Genomic DNA, 17,144 nt, shown 5'->3' with positions numbered 1-17,144 from the left:
AGGATCTTCCCAACCTAGGGATCAAACCCAGGTCTCCTGCATTGCAGGTGGATTCTTTACCAACTGAGCCACAAGGGAAGCCCCCATGTTCAAGGACTGGAAAAATTAATATTGTTAAAACGTCCATACTAACCAAAGTAATTTTCAGGTTTAACACAGTTCATACCAAAATTTCCATATTTCTCATAGAACTAGAATAAGTAATCCTAAAATTTGTATGGAGCCACAAAAGATCCTTAATTACCAAAGCAATTGAGAGAAAAAAGTTAACATGTTCCCTGACTTCACACTATACTGCATAGTACTGGCACAAAAATGGGCTCAGAGATCAATAGAAGAGAACAGAATACAGAGCCTGGAAATAAACACACACACACATATGGTCGATTATCTATGAAAAATGAGGCAAGAATATACGATGGGGAAAAGACAAAGTAAGTGGTGGGAAAACTGGACAGCTACATGAAAAAACAATGAAATTAGAACACTTATTCATGCCATATATGAAAATAAACTCAAAATGGATTAAAGACCTAAATGTAAGACTGGAAACCATAGAACTCCTAGAAGAAAGCATAGGCAACACACTCTTTGACATCTATCTTAGCGGTACCTTTTTGAATCTGTCTTCCCAAGCAAGGGAAACATAAGCCAAAATAAATGAAAACTAGTCAAACTTAAAAGCTTTTGCACAGTAAAGGAAACCATTAGCAAAACTAAAAGGCAGCCTACTGAATAAAAGATAATTGTAAATGATACATCTGATAAGGCATTAATACCCAAACTGCACATCCCTGGTGGCTCAGTGGTAAAGAGTCCGCCTGCCAATGCAGGAGATGTGGGTTTGATTCCTGAGTCGGTAATGCCCTCAAGAAGGGAATGGCAACCCACTCCAGTATTCTTGCTGGGAAATCCCATGGACAGAAGAGCCTGGCAGGCTACAGTCTACGGGGTCACAAAAGAGTTGACTACAATTTAGCAGCTAAGCAACAACATCTAAATACATAAACAGAACTCATATAACTCAACATTAAAAAAGAAAGATTAAAAAAAGTGGGCAGAAGACCTCAATAGGCATTTTTCCAAAGAAGACATACAGGCGGCCAAAAGGTACATGAAAAGATGCTCAGTATTAGTAATCATCAGAAAAATGCTAATAAAATAAAAACCACAATGAGATACCATCTCACACCTGTTAGGATAGTTATCTTAAAAAGACAGCAAATAATAAGTGTTGGTGAGGATGTAAGGAAAGGGAACCCCAGTACACTGTTCATGGGAATGTAAATTGGTACAGCTACTATGGAAAACAATATGGAGGTACTCACAAAAGATTAAAAAATAGAACTACCATATGATCCAAAATTTCATTTCTGGGTATACATGTGAAGAAAATGAAAACACTAATTTGAAAAGTCATATGCACCCTGATGTTCATAGCAGCGTTCTTTAAGTTAGCAAAGATATGCAAGCAACCTAAGTGTCCATCTACAGATGAATGGATAATATTGATCTGCCATAAAAAAAGAATGAAATTTTGCCATTTGCAACAACACAGGTTGACCTGGAGGGTATTATGCTTAGATAAATAAGACAGAGAAGGAAAAAAACTTCATGTTTTCCCTTATATGTGGAAACTAAAAAAAATTTTAAATGAGTGAATATAACAAAACAGAAACAGACCAACAGATACAGATAAAAAAGTAGTAGTTACCAATGGGGAGGAGGGGTGTAAGAAATACAAACTACTAGGTATAAAATAAGATACAGGCATATAATGGACAACACAGAAATACAGATAATACTTTATAATAATTTTAAATAGAGTATAATCTGTAAAAAAAATATTGAACCACTATGTTGTATACCTGAAATTAAGTCAACTACTAGAAAGGGTTAGTTGCTTAGTCATGTCTTATCCTTTGCAACCCCATGGACTGTATCCCGCCAAGTTCCTCTGTCTATGGAGTTCTCCAGGCAAGCATACTTAAGTGGGTAGCCAAAGTCTTCTACAGAGGATCTTCCTGACCCAGGGGTTGAACCCAGGTCTCCTGCATTGCAGGCAGATTCTTTACCATCTGAGCCACCTTCTCCTAACTATTCAAAAGGTGATGTTAAGCTACATCTGCAATTCTTACTGTAAATTCCTACAACTATCCCACAGATGCTGCTGTTTAGGGACATCTTGATCATTCCCCTTACACATTATTTAGAGAAATTCACATTTAAAGATCTCAGGATCATAGCATGATGTCTCCTGAGAAATCATACTATAGAAGTTGAGTGTGAAAATGTTGTTTTTGGACTTAATAAATAAATAAATAAATAAATAAACCTTACTTCCCATTCATATCAAGTTCCTTATCCAGATGAGAGAAAATATATGAATAAAACCATCTATTTCAGGTTTAGAACACAATTATGGGATCCTCTACTGTCAGACAATGGGATATATTTATAAATGGTAATATAATCTGCAATTTTTGCTAAACAATTTAAGCAGTCAGATAAGCCATCTTTGGATTACAAGTAAAAACAGAGTGTAGAGGGAAATGCAATTGAGAGAAGATTTGGGAAATTATCTTTATTTTATTATAAAATCATATTAAAATATACCTATGTATATGGCTTCCATAAATATCTCAAGGAGGAAAAAGACCCTGTAATAATTGAGCCCAGACTCTTGTACTAGGCATGCTGCTGCTAAGTCACTTCAGTCGTGTCCGACTCTGTGCGACCCCATAGATGGCAGCCCATCAGGTTCCTCCGTCCCTGGGATTCTCCAGGCAAGAACACTGGAGTGGGTTGCCATTTCCTTCTCCAATGCATGAAAGTGAAAAGTGAAAGTGAAGTCATTCAGTCGTGTCCGACTCTTAGCGACCCCATGGACTGCAGCCTACCAGGCTCCTCCGTCCATGGGACTCTCCAGGCAAGAGTACTGGAGTGGGGTGCCACTGCCCTCTCCACTAGGCATGCATCCTAGTTCAAATACAAGCATGGCAAGTTCAGAACTGTAGTTCTGAGCAATTTATCTGTATTTAGTCAGTTATTTTTTATAATAGCACCAGTATGTAGGAAACAGTACTATCTCCACTTTACAGGTGAAGGAATTTAGGCTCAAAGAGTTAAAAAGTTGTTTACAAGTAAAGTCATATATGATTTGTTTTGTTCCATTGAATATGAATGTAAGTGACCTGTGCTACTTCTAAACAAAATCTATAAAAGCCATGGTCTTACCCAACCTTCTCTCTTACCTGGCTGTTATGAGATCAGCCTTCCCCAGAAATGGGTCAGGCCTATCAAGTTGGGTCCTGGAGTGAAGAATAAATGCAGTTAACCCAAAATGGATATATAACATGACAAGAAATAATTTTTTGACAGATCACTAAGATAATGGATCACTGGTTATCACAGCATAAATTAGCTATACTGATTGACATGGAAATTGGTACCAGAATTTGGATTCGAATAAAAAAATAGTAAATGTCATTGAGTTTGGTGGTGGGTAATAGATAACAAGGACATTTATATAGGAATTTGGAAAGATGACAATCAATATTGTCCTGTATAAAACATTATGTAATAGTGTTACTTGTGATAACTTGAAAGGCACATAATGTACTGATTTAGTTTCTGGTTTTAGACAGAGATTAGAAAGCAGTTCTAATCTGGAGCAGCTGTGAAGAGATACCCCACGTCCAAGGTAAGAGAAAACCAAGTAAGACGGTACGCACTGAGAGAGGTCATCAGAGGGCAGATAGACTGAAACCACAATCACAACTAGCCAACCTGATCACACGGACTACAGCCTTGTCTAACTCAATGAAACAGGTCATGCTGGAGAAGTCTGACAGAATGTGGTCCACTGGAGAAAGCAATGGCAAACCACTTCAGTATTCTTGCCTTGAGAACCCCATGAACAATAAGAAAAGGCAAAAAGATAGGACATTGAAAGATGAACCCCCCAAGTTTGTAGGTGCCCAATATGCTACTGGAGATCAGTGGAGAAATAACTCCAGAAAGAACGAAGGGATGGAGCCAAAGCAAAAACAACATCCAGTTGTGGATGGGACTGGTGATAGAAGCAAGGTTTGATGCTTTAAGAGCAATATTGCATAGGAACCTGGAAAGTTAGGTCCATGAATCAAAGCAAATTGGAAGTGGTCAAACAGGAGATGACATGAGTAAACACTGACATTCTAGGAATCAGTGAACTAAGATGGACTGGAATGAGTGAATTTAACTCAGATGACCATTATATCTACTACTGTGGGCAGGAATCTCTTAGAAGAAATGGAGTAGCCATCATGGTCAACAAAAGATTCCGAAATGCAGTATTTGGATGCAATCTCAAAAATGACAGAATGATCTCTGTTCGTTTCCAAGGCAAACCATTCAATATCATGGTAATCCAAGTCTATGCCCCGACCAGTAACCCTGAAGAAGCTAAAGTTGAATAGTTCTATGAAAGCCTACAAGACCTTCTAGAACTAACACTCCAAAAAAGATGTCCTTTTCATTACAGGGGACTGGAATGCAAAAGTAGGAAGTCAAGAAACACCTGGAGTAACAGGCAAACTTGGCCTTGGAGTACACAATGAAGCAGGGCAAGGCTAATAGAGTTCAGCCAAGGGAACACACTGGTCACAGCAAACACCCTCTTCCAACAACACAAGAGAAGACTCTACACATGGACATCACCAGATGGTCAACACCAAAACCAGATTGATTACATCCTTTGCAGCCAAAGATGGAGAAGCTCTTTACAGTCAGCAAAAACAAGACCGGGATCAGACTGTGGCTCAGATCATGAACTCCTTATTGCCAAATTCAGACTGAAATTGGAGAAAGTGGAGAAAACCACTAGACCATTCAGGTATGACCTAAATCAAATCCCTTATGACTATACAGTGGGAGTGAGAAATAGATTTAAGGGACTAGATCTGATAGACAGGATGCCAGATGAACCATGGATGAAGGAGGTTTGTGACATTGTACAGGAGACAGGAATCAAGACCATCCCCAAGAAAAGAAATGCAAAAAAAGCAAAATGGGTGTCTGAGGAGGCCTTACAAATAGCTGAGAAAAGAAGGCAAGTGAAAAGCAAAGGAGAAAAGGAAAGATATTCCCATTTGAATGCAGAGTTCCAAAGAATAGCAAGGAGAGATAAGAAAGCCTTCCTCAACAATCAATGCAAAGAAATAGAGGAAAACAACAGAATGGGAAAGACTAGCGATCTCTTCAAGGAAATTAAGAGATACCAAGGGAACATTTCATGCAAAGATGGGCTCAGTAAAGGACAGAAATGATAGGGACCTAACAGAAGCAGAAGATATTAAGAAGAGGTGGCAAGAACACACAGAAGAACTGTACAAAAAAGATCTTCACGACCCAGATAATCACGATGGTGTGATCACTCATCTAGAGCGAGACATCCTGGAATGTGAAGTCAAGTGGGCCTCAGGAAGCATCACTACGAAAAAACTAATGGAGGTGATGGAATTCCAGTTGAGCTATTTCAAATCCTCAAAGATGATGCTATGAAAGTGCTGCACTCGATATGCCAGCAAATTTGGAAAACTCAGCAGTGGCCACAGGACTGGAAAAGGTCAGTTTTCGTTCCAATCCCAAATAAAGGCAATGCCAAAGAATGCTCAAACTACCGCACAATTGCACTCATCTCACACGCTAGTAAAGTAATGCTTAAAATTCTCTAAGCCAGGCTTCAGCACTACGTGAACCGTGAACTTCCAGATGTTCAAGTTGTTTTAGAAAGGCAGAGGAACCAGAGATCAAATTGCCAACATCCGGTGGATCATCTAAAGAGCAACAGAGTTCCAGAAAAACATCTATTTCTGCTTTATTGACTATGCCAAAGCCTTTGACTGTGTAGATCACAATAAACTGTGGAAAATTCTGAAAGAGATGGGAATACCAGACCACCTGATCTGCCTCTTGAGAAATCTGTATGCAGGTCAGGAAGCAACAGTTAGAACTGGACATGGAACAACAGACTGTTTCCAAATAGGAAAAGGAGTATGTCAAGGCTGTATATAGTCACCCTGCTTATTTAACTTATATGCAGAGTACATCATGAGAAACGCTGGGCTGGAGGAAGCACCAGCTGGAATCAGGATTGCCAGAAGAAATATCAATAACCTCAGATATATAGATGACACCACCCTTATGGCAGAAAGTGAAGAAGAACTAAAGAGCCTCTTGATGAAAGTGAAAGAGGAGAGTGAAAAAGTTGGCTTAAAGCTCAATATTCAGAAAACTAAGATCATGGCATCTGGTCCCATCACTTCGTGGGAAATAGATGGGGAAACAATAGAAACAGTGGCTGACTTTATTTTTCTGGGCTCCAAACTCACTGAAGATGGTGATTGCAGCCATGAAATTAAAAGACGCTTACTCTTTTGAAGGAAAGTTATGACCAACCTAGACAGCATATTAAAAAGTACAGACATTACTTTGTCAACAAAGGTCCATCTTGTCGATGCTATGGTTTTTCCAGTAGTCATGTCTGGATGTGAGAGTTGGACTGTGAAGAAAGCTGAGCACCAAAGAATTGATGTTTTTGAACTGTGGTGTTGGAGAAGACTCTTGAGAGTCCCTTGGACTGCAAGGAGATCCAACCAGTCCATCCTAAAGGAGATTAGCCCCGGGTGTTCATTAGAAGGACTGATGTTGAAGCTGAAGCTCCAATACTTTGGCCACCTCATGTGAAGAGCTGACTCATTGGAAAAGACCCTGATGCTGGGAAAGATTGAGGGCAGGAGGATAAGGGGATGACAGAGGATGAGATGGTTGGATGGCATCACTGAGTCAATGGACATGTGTTTGGGTGGACTCTGGGAGTTGGTGATGGACAGGGAGGCCTGGTGTGCTGCAGTTAATGGGGTCGCAAAGATTTGGACAGGACTGAGCGACTGACCTGAACTGAGAAAGCAATATTATTAGTGTGCCACAGCTGCACAGAAAGTGACACATGAAAAATATGAGTCAAGAAATGAACTGACCAGTTTTCAGGAATAAAAGAAAACCAGGTATTCCAAATAGTCCAACATTTTCTGGGATAGAAAATATAAGTATTTCTCATTTTCACAAATGAAATAAAACTAAGAATTCCTTAAGCAATACAGGCCAACTGAAACTCATACTGGGGTCAAAAACCACATCAACAGTACACAGTTCACAGTTGTAATGGACTGAAGGTTTGTGACCCCACCACTCAAATTCATATGCTGAAATATAATCTATCAGTTCAGTTCAGTCGCTCAGTCGTGTCCGACTCTCTGCGACCCCATGAATTGCAGCACGCCAGGCCTCTCTGTCCATCACCAACTCCCGGAGTCTACCCAAACCCATGTTCATCAAGTCGGTGATGCCAACCAACCACCTCATCCTCTGTCGTCCCCTTCTCCTCCCGCCCCCAATCCTACCCAGCATTAGGGTCTTTTCCAATGAGTCAACCCTTCGCATGAGGTGGCCAAAGTATTGGAGCTTCAGCTTCAACATCAGACCTTCCAATGAACACCCAGGATTGATCTCTTTTAGGATGGATTGATTGGATCTCCTTGCAGTCCAAGAAACTCTCAAGAGTCTTCTCCAACACCACAGTTCAAAAGCATCAATTCTTCAACCCTCAGCTTTCTTCACCGTCCAACTCTCACATCCATACATTACCACTGGAAAAACCATAGCCTTGACTAGACGGACTTTTGTTGGCAAAGTAATGTCTCTGCTTTTAAACATGCTATCTAGGTTGGCCATAACCTTCCTTCCAAGTAGTAAGCGTCTTTTAATTTCATGGCTGCAGTCACCATCAGCAGTGATTCTGGAGCCCAAAAAAGTAAAGTCTGACACTGTTTCCACTGTTTCCCCATCTATTTCCCATGGAGTGATGGGACCAGATGCCATGATCTTAGTTTTCTGAACGTTGAGCTTTAAGCCAACTTTTTCACTCTCCTCCTTCACTTTCATCAAGAGGCTCTTTAGTTCTTCTTCACTTTCTGCTTTCACTTCTTCTATATAATCTATAGCCAGATAATATTTGGAGGCAGGGCATTTGGGGAGGAAATTAGGTGATGAGGGTGGAGTCCACATCAGTAGGATTAGTGCCCTTATAAAGAGTCAGACAGACATCAAATATTTTTCTACCATGGGAAGATACAGTGAAAATTCAGCCATCCAAAGCCTGCAAGAGGGCTGTCAGAAGAATCCTGTCATCTGGCACAATGATCTCAGGCTTCCAGAACCATAAGAAACAAATTTCTGTTTTTGATAAACCACTGAGTTTATGATATTTCAGTATAGCAATTAGAGCTAAGACAACACATTTTATTAAAAATCTGTGAATCATTAAGTGCCACCAAGTAAATCCTTTCAGTTGGACAAAAAGACACAAGGTAAAGAAAGAGTAAGTTTCCCTAACATAAGACTGATAATCTTAAAGGTAATTAAGTAAAGACATTCTTAATGCTCCCAGAAAAATTTTCTTGACATGACTATTGGTACTAGACAGAGCAAGAATCAAATAGATAAAAAGCAACTAAGGCTACAAATGACCTAAGTTATGGATGACAGACCCCATGATGGTAAAATCTATTATAGATATGAAATAGCTTGATTATTCATAACTGTCAGTTCAGGTAAAAATATCACATAATGATATTTTTATGGCTAAGCAGATAGATAAAAACATCTGTCATGACTCTTACATTCCTCCTTGTCAGGAGCTTCCTGGTGAGTATGAATGTCCTTTTTTAAAAAGAAATGTATCAAGTTACATATTGGAATTGATTTCCTAAGATACTAATATGATTATCACCCAATTGTGTTTCAACTCTGTATCATTTCACAATGGATGAAATCCTATTTGAAAAGTTCCAATTTGAAACAGTAATGAAGTTAAATGCTGGGGTTCTCAGTGCATGTAGGTTTTTCTGACATAACATCTGAATTATGCTATATGCCTATTCCATGGATGCCCTGTTCCTTTATAAATACTTTTCATTTTTATATAAAAAGAAAAAGGAAAAATCTAACAAGCTATCCAAATAAATGTGGGAGGAAAACTTAGCCAATCATTGAAAGAAGATCAGTTCTCCCAGGCAACCACAAATGATATTGAAAAACAGGATTAACCAAGTGGAAGAAGATGTATACTGTATATCTCATGATTTTTATAGGAATCACATTTCAAAATTAAAAGGAGATATTGTAAAATTGAAAGGAAAGGACAAGATCGTAATTTTAAACTATATATTGCTTAATTTCAGTATAATCTGAAAACATCTTTGAAAGGTGTGATGGTTAATTTTACATGTCTGTTAGGGGCATATTCGCGAATGATATTAACATTTAAATCTGTAAGAAGGCTGCCATCAATCAGTTGAAGGCCTGAATAGAAGAAAAAGACTGGCATTCCTGAAGTTAATTCTATCGACATCAGACTGCCTTCAGACTTCATCTGCACCTTTGGCTCTCCTGAGTCTTCAGCCTGTCCATTCACACTGAAGATTTTGGATTGTACGGGCTTTGTAATCATGTGAGGTAATTCCTTATAACAAATGTCCTTTTTTCTTATTTGTCTTAGTCTGCTAGGACTGCCATAGCACAATACAACAAAGTATATGGGTTAAACAACAGAAACTTATGTTCTCACAATTCTGGAGCCTCAAAATATAGGAGTAAGGTACCCACAGTGTTTGTTTCCGGGGAGACTTTTCTTCCTGGTTTGCAGACGGCCCTCTTCTCGCTGCTTCCTTACTTGGACTGTTTTCTATATCTGTGCAGAGAGAGAGCTGTCTAGTATCTCTTGCTCTTATTATAAGGATATTAGTCCTATTGGATTAGAGCTCCACCCTTATGACTTCATGTAACCTTAATTAACTTCTTAAACCATAAAATCATATTGAGGATTAGGCTCCAATCTATGAATTTTAGGAGGATGTAATTCACTCCATAACAAAAGACATCTGGAAAGAAGTCATATTTTACTATTTTCTGAGACAGTGACAGAGGAGATTTGATCCTAAGAGGAAACATACAAATTTGGGAAACAAATATCGATATTTCATGACCCAATGAGAGGTTTGCTTTTCCAGAAACACTCTTTCCAAATTTTAAAAATTGAAACTCCAGAAATTATGATCTATTCTACTCAGAACATAACTGAAAAAAAATGTAGCATCATTTTGTTAGGAGATAGTTTGCATTTCCTGGGATATCACGAATAGGTATATCAGACGTTTGATACTGTACTCTGTGAGATTATGATGTTTCTCTTACGTTGCTTGAAAACCCAGTTCCTTTTATCTGGAAAGGTAGAAAAAAGACACTATAGTAGTAATGAGAGAAGATTATGAAGAAAATGGACATAGCATCTCTGAAGAGAAACTTGACATTTAGAAAAACTTTTCTGAGTTAATATCTTGACTGGTTGTAAATTAAATGCCTGATTTGAATATTCTTTTTTAAGTTAAAGAATTATGTTTTTTATCCAAAGAAAATGTCATGACCTTGCATAAAAACTGTTTTAATTGTAGGTATTTGTAGAGGTTAGTTAGCTTAAACATGACATGAACTATAAACCAATCAGCTCAAACCATAAAATTTACTCACCTCAAATTATTCTGGAGGAGCTACACTAACAATTCATGTACTATTTCTGAGAGTAAATTCACTTTAAATGAGTAAATATATTTTCAATTTCACTGTTATAATGGTAAACACAAGCTTACCTATCTTATTTGCTACATTTTCCTAAGACAGAAGCTTTACTATTTTATTGTGTGACTGTCTCTAGTAAGAGTAATTAGGAAAGGAAAATAAACAGTATCGAAATTGGAAAGGAGGAAGTAAAATTGTCCCCATTTGCAAACTACATGATCTTATATATAGAAAACCCTAAAGAACCACAAAAAATATTTGAATTAGAAAAGAAAATCAGTGAAAGTGCAAGATACCGAATCAATATACGAAAATCAGTTGCACTAATAAAAAACTATATAAAAAGGAAATTAAAGTCTGTGGGAGAAGGCGAGATTTGAGAGAATAGCATTGAAATATGTATATTACCATATGTGAAATAGATTGCCAGTCCAGGCTCGATGCATGAGACAGGGTGCTCAGGGCTGGTGCACTGGGATGACCCTGAGGAATGGGATGGGGAGGGAGGTGGGAGGGGGATTCAGGATGGGGGACACATGTATACCCATGGCTGATTCATGGCAATGTATGGCAAAACCCACCACAATACTGTAAAGTAATTAGCCTCCAATTAAATAAATTAATTTTAAAAGCAAAAGGAAATTAGGAAAACACTATCATTTACAATAGTATCAAAAAGAACAAAATACTTAGGAATAAGCCTAACTAAGTCAGTGAAGCACTGTACACTGAAAGCTATAAAACATTGCTGAAAGAAAGTGAAGAAGACACAAATGGAAAAACATCCCTTGTTCATGCTGAAAGACTTAATATTGTTAAAATGTCCACATGCTCAAAGTGATCTAGAGAGTCAATGCAGTATCTATCAAGATTCCAATGGAACTTTTTATAGAAATAGAAAAGAAATCTTAAAATTCACACTGAAGCACAAAAGATCCTAAGCAGCAAGACCGATCTAAAAAAAATAAATAAATAAAAATTAAAAAAAAAAAAAAAGAACAAAGCTGGAGTCTTTAATGTAGGAACTATGTCTCAAGAATTGGGTTCCTTCAAGTAACTGTTTTACCACCTGAAAGAAATAGATACGGAGAGGGAAGTTATTTTATTTGTATAAGTTACAGCCTATTTATCTTACATGTACCAGTGGGGATTTGGCTTGCTTTACCACCCTACTTTGAAATCAGTGGATTCAATCAGTATCCCTATTACAAGAAACAGTTTGGCTTTCCTGAAAAATGTCAGAGGGCATCCTACAACTCCTCCATCTACAGTAACATGCAACTGAAATTAAGTTGTTGGGGCTCCTGAAAAGTAATTAGATTCCAAGGATACATAGATAATCTAATCACTTTATGACTTTGTTTTACTATTGATTCATAGTTCAATGTCTGCTGATTTTCTGTGATGTTGAAACTGTATGGCATAGTGAGAGGCAGAGAAATTGTGCTTTTTTGCCCTTGGTTGTTCCTCATGCTTGTATCCAACACTAGCTTATTTGTATCTATTCCCTCTCCTGAAAGTCACCTTGCCTGTTCCATCCTCAAAACAACTCCACAGAGACTGCGCACATTTTATTTCCTCCTTCTTCCTAACTATAGACGCAAGCACTGAACCACAAGAGTCGCTACTGTTGCCTTGTACCTAGGCATCATGTTTCCATTTTTATTATTGTAACTCTATTTTGGTGTATAGGATTTTAAGTTGTATGTGCAAATTTCCCCCCATATCATGCCAGGACTACATAGATAGGAACAGGAATTTGTATAGATTGGAAGAAGATAGGATCAAACTAATTCTCACATTTAACTTCATAAAATGATTTAAAAAAGAGGGTCTTTATCCTTGTGTAAATATGGCCTGGATTAAGAAATAATTACCAAATTATTATGTATTCTGCAGTTACTAAGAGTCATAACATTTGATAAAACTGCAATTGAATTAAATAAGCACTTTTTCTCTGATTATGTAGGGTTATTTGAAATGTATTGCTTCTAGAATAGTAAAATTAATATTAAACTCCAGAATTATATACTACTCTTATCTAATGATTTAAAAACATTTATGCACTAAATTATGCACAAAAGAAATCAACCAGAGTTAAAAAACAAATTCAGCAAAGTTGCAGGGACATGACACATAACACATCCAATTCAGCTGCATTCTCTACACACAAGCAGTAAGTTACTCTCCCTCTCTCTCTCTCTCCTATATATATATATAAACAATTTCATTTACAATAGCATCCAAAGGAATAAAAAATCTAGAAATAAATTTAATAAGACAGATGAAAGAGTTGTACACTGAAGACTGTAAAAAATTGCTGAAACTATGAAAAAATAAAGGAAGATCTCAATAAATGAAAAGATATCCCATGCTTTAGATTGGAAGAATTAGTATTATTAAGATGTGACAATACTACCAAAAAGTATCTACTGATTCTATCAAAATCCTAATGGCTTTATTTCCCAAAATGGAAAAGCTGTTTCTCAAATTTATGTGAAATACAGAGGGTCATGAACTGGCAAAACAATCCTGAAAAAAGAACAAAGTCAGAATTCTCACACGTTCCAATTTTGAAACTTACTGCAAAGCTATAGTAATCGAAACAGTGTGGTACTGACATAAGGATACTGGAATATAATTGAGAATCCAAAATTAGCCAATGTATCTAAGCCAAATTGCTTTTTGACAAGAATGCCAAGACCATTCAACAGTAGAGAATAGTCTATTCAACAAACGGTGCTGGAACAACTCTATAGCCACATGTAAAAGAATAAAGTTAGAACTCTACCTAACACCACAAAAATAAACTCACAATGAAGCAAAGATTAATTACAATAGCGAAAACAATAAAATTCTTAGAAGAAAATATTAGGGTATTGATAAATCTTCAGGAACTTTAGTTTGGCAATGGACTCTTAGATATAACACCGAAAACATGAGCAACAAAATAAAAACTAGACAAATTGGACTTCTTCAAAATTAAAAACTTTTGTACATCAAAATACATTATCAAGGCAGTGAAAAGACAGCCTACAGAATGGGAGAAAATTTTGGCAAATCATATATTTGGTACCCAGAATATATAAAGACTTTTACAACTCAACAACAAAAGCAAACAACCAAAGTGCTTAAATAAACATTTCCCCAAAGACATACAAATGGTGAGTACACACATGAAAAAATGCTCAGTATCATTATCCATCAGGGAAATGTAAGTCAAAACCCCAGTGAAATATAACTTAACACTCACTAAGACAGATAATATATAACAAATAGTAGTCAGGGTGTGGAAAAATTGGAACCCTCATACACTGCTGGCAGGAATGGGGTTGCTGTGTAAAAAGTTTGGTAGTTCCTCAAAAAGTTAAGCATAGAACTGCCGTAAGAACCAGCAATTCCTCTCCTATGCACATGCCCCAGAGAATTTAAAAAAAAATGGGTACTCAAAACAAATACTCAAACGAATGTTCATACACATTCATAACAACCAAAAGGTAGAAACAATCCAAATGTCCATAAACACATGAATGGATACAAAAATTAATATATATGTAAAATGGAACATTTTTCAGCCATAAAAAGAATGTAATGATGATACATGCTACAGTGTCAATGAGGCCTTAAAATAATTATGCTGTGAAAGTGAAAGACGCCGGACACAGAAGGTTACATGTTGTATAATCCTATTAATATGAAATATTCAGACTAGGTAAATCCATAGGGAAAAAAGCAGATTGGAGGTTGCCAGGGACTGAGCAAGGAAGGATAGAGGAGCAACTGCTTAATGGATATGGGCTTTTATTTGTGGATAATAAAAATATTTTGGAAGTAGATAGAGGTGGTGGCACACATCTCTTTGAATGAACTGAATGCCATTAAATTGTTCACTTCAAAATGCTTAATTTTATGATCTGAGAATTTCAATGAGGAAAAAATGAAAAGATAATGCACCTGTCCATTGCATATTGCATAATTTGCATTTCAAAACTCCTAATTTTATCACTTTTCTGGGTTGTAATTTAATGAATCTATTGCATTTAAACTCAATGTGAAAAGATGAGAAAATGGGTTTATTTATTCTTGTCTGTTTTGTGAGTTTTCCTATGGATTTTAATTGATTTTATTTTAGTAGTATAGTTACTTAGAATCAGACATTTTCTTTGGAAACTAATGTACTTAAATTATACTTTAGGAGTTGAAATAACTTTTAAAGTTCATCTTACTTTTAGTTACTGATAAGTTTATAAATATAATGCTTCTGTAATCTGTAGAAAATTCTATCAGGAAAATACTATATATGATACTTGGAAATTTAAGTATTGCCCACCAGAGGGCTCTCATTTTTCTTCTATTCTTCTTTTCAAAAAAAAAAGTCATATTTTAATAATTATAGCTTATACACCTCTGAGTAAATCAAGTAAATATCCTTAGTGTGTGTAGAAGATCCCTAAAGAGTAAACTTAAACTTATTATGACTGAGATGCAAATAAAGCATACTTTATAAACACATGCTCATGTTTTCTACATTTCTCCATCAAAATTTCTGTGAAAGGGAATTAATACAATGAACTATTATGAGTTGAATAAGAGGGAATGAAACAAATGCTCCTTTAAAATTCACAGAGCACAACCTCCAGAGTAACTAAGTGTATTGTTAATTCTAGATACTAATCTACTCCAGGATGGATGGAAATTTCCTCAACTATGTTTGGAAACAGTGTCTTAATGTGAAAATTGATAAACTGAGTTTGTATTTTAAAATAATTTTATTGCACCTATATTATGTATGGTGGATGTGTTGGTGACTAAGAAAGATATAGTTGCTTTTCTTGAGAAGCTCAGTCCATAATGAGTAACAGGCCTCTGAATAAATAACAACCATATACTTGAACTTCTATAAAGAAGTGTGGCAATCAAATGACTATCTAATTCTCAGGGAGAAATGAAGTTGAGGAAGTCCCTCAAGAAATTCTTAACTCTTTCCTCATTCCACAGCTGACAACCACTGTGGCAAGTGAAACTGTAGAAAGAGAAACTGCTTACCTAGGAGAATCAGGGAAGTCTTCTAAACCAGAAACTGAAGATCTGAGTTTAATCTGAGAAGCTCTCAAAGTAGAGGGAGGTGAGATAAAAAGCAAGAGGGGAAATCCAAATAGAGGGAAACGAGTGATCAAAGTTCTAGGGTTAAAAAATTAACAAAATACACACAAAAAAAATATGACGTCATCAGAGATCAGGGACATTGATCTGGGTACTTGGGGAACGGAACAGGCTGCAGTGAATGATACGAGTTAAGAGTGAGTTTGGAAATCACATTTTGAAAAGCCTTGAATAAAGAGTTTTGAAAAGCCTTGAATAAAGCCTTCATCTTGTAGGAAATTTGGAAGCAGAGATTGTTTTTAAGAAGGATAATGACTTGAACAGATAGTTAATTTAGTTGGTGAATTTTAATAGGTCAGAGGAGCAAACTAAGGGTATAGAAGAGCAGAAAGAGTAACATGTGAGAAAGACTAATTAAGGGATAATTATTTAAGCACTGAGCAGATGAGGGCCTTAATTAAGGCTGGACCAGTGTGGATGGTGAAAAGGTGATTCAATAAAATATTAACATCATTAAAGAAACATTTCAACAAGCTTCAAGCCAACCATGTAAGTCTGTCTCTCTGTGACCTTGAGCTTGGCTAGAGCTTTATGGAATGCATCCCAGAACTTTTTGAAAACTGTGCCATAGATTTGTGGGGTAAAGAGAGAAATGACCAATCCCCAATGATATGTTACTATTCTCTCTTCAACCAATCAAGTGATACCCTGTTTTATTGGAGGAACATTTCTTCTCCTTTGGCAATGATGAGATGGGACTTGTAAAAGAGCAGGAAAGTATCCGTTTAGGATGGAGAGCTTATGGCATACTTATGAGCAGAAGAGAAGAGCTAGCAGAAAGTGATTGATGGTGACAGACCAAAAAACAGATCTCATTCATAGAGTCTCTTCCTGTAATCATAGTAACATTTAAAGTTGTTAGCTAATAGTTCTGAGAACTCACTGTATTTCATGTACTATTCTAAACTAGGTACTTTTCATTTATTAACTTATTAAATTCCACAGTAATTTAATTTGGGTTAAATTTCATTATCATTATGTCCATTGTGCAGATCAAAAGAAAAAACGAAGAAAATGAGGCAATAACCGACAATGTAACTTGGCAAGCATATCCAGCCAATGAGAGCAAAGCCAGGATTTTAATTCAGGCAAGGTGGATGTAGAGGCCATCCTTCAAAATACTAGTCTATCCTGTCTCACCTTCTGGCAGGAAGCTATGTAGGATGGAAAGGAGTTAACAGCAGCTGGAGGAAATCCTGACCTCTACTCACCAACTTTTTGGTTTAAAACTGAAAAGAAAAGGAAGAATCTGTAGAGTTCATACCTAAAAGATGATTTGAGCAGGATGTGCCTATCTATACTAA

At 36.7% G+C, this 17,144-nt stretch overlaps 1 protein-coding gene across 2 annotated transcripts in view; it reads right to left on the bottom strand.

Annotated features, from left to right (window-relative positions):
• Positions 1–17,144, bottom strand: part of LOC145503943 (uncharacterized) — a 359,220-nt gene that overhangs the window by 140,936 nt on the left and 201,140 nt on the right. The window contains exon 2 of one of the 2 annotated variants that reach the window (XM_081484737.1): positions 9,709–9,793. The exons of the other annotated variant lie outside the window; for it this stretch is intronic. Coding sequence (XP_081340863.1) covers positions 9,709–9,793 — 85 coding nt within the window. The remainder of the gene's footprint in view (positions 1–9,708; positions 9,794–17,144) is intronic. 2 annotated transcript variants of the gene reach the window in all.

The sequence above is a fragment of the Giraffa tippelskirchi genome, chromosome 1 (genome assembly GCF_054371585.1).
Source record: "Giraffa tippelskirchi isolate mGirTip1 chromosome 1, T2T-mGirTip1v1.2.pri, whole genome shotgun sequence".
Classification (NCBI taxonomy): domain Eukaryota; kingdom Metazoa; phylum Chordata; class Mammalia; order Artiodactyla; family Giraffidae; genus Giraffa; species Giraffa tippelskirchi.
Note: the sequence above shows the minus strand (reverse complement) of the source record. Positions and strands in the feature narration are given on the sequence as shown.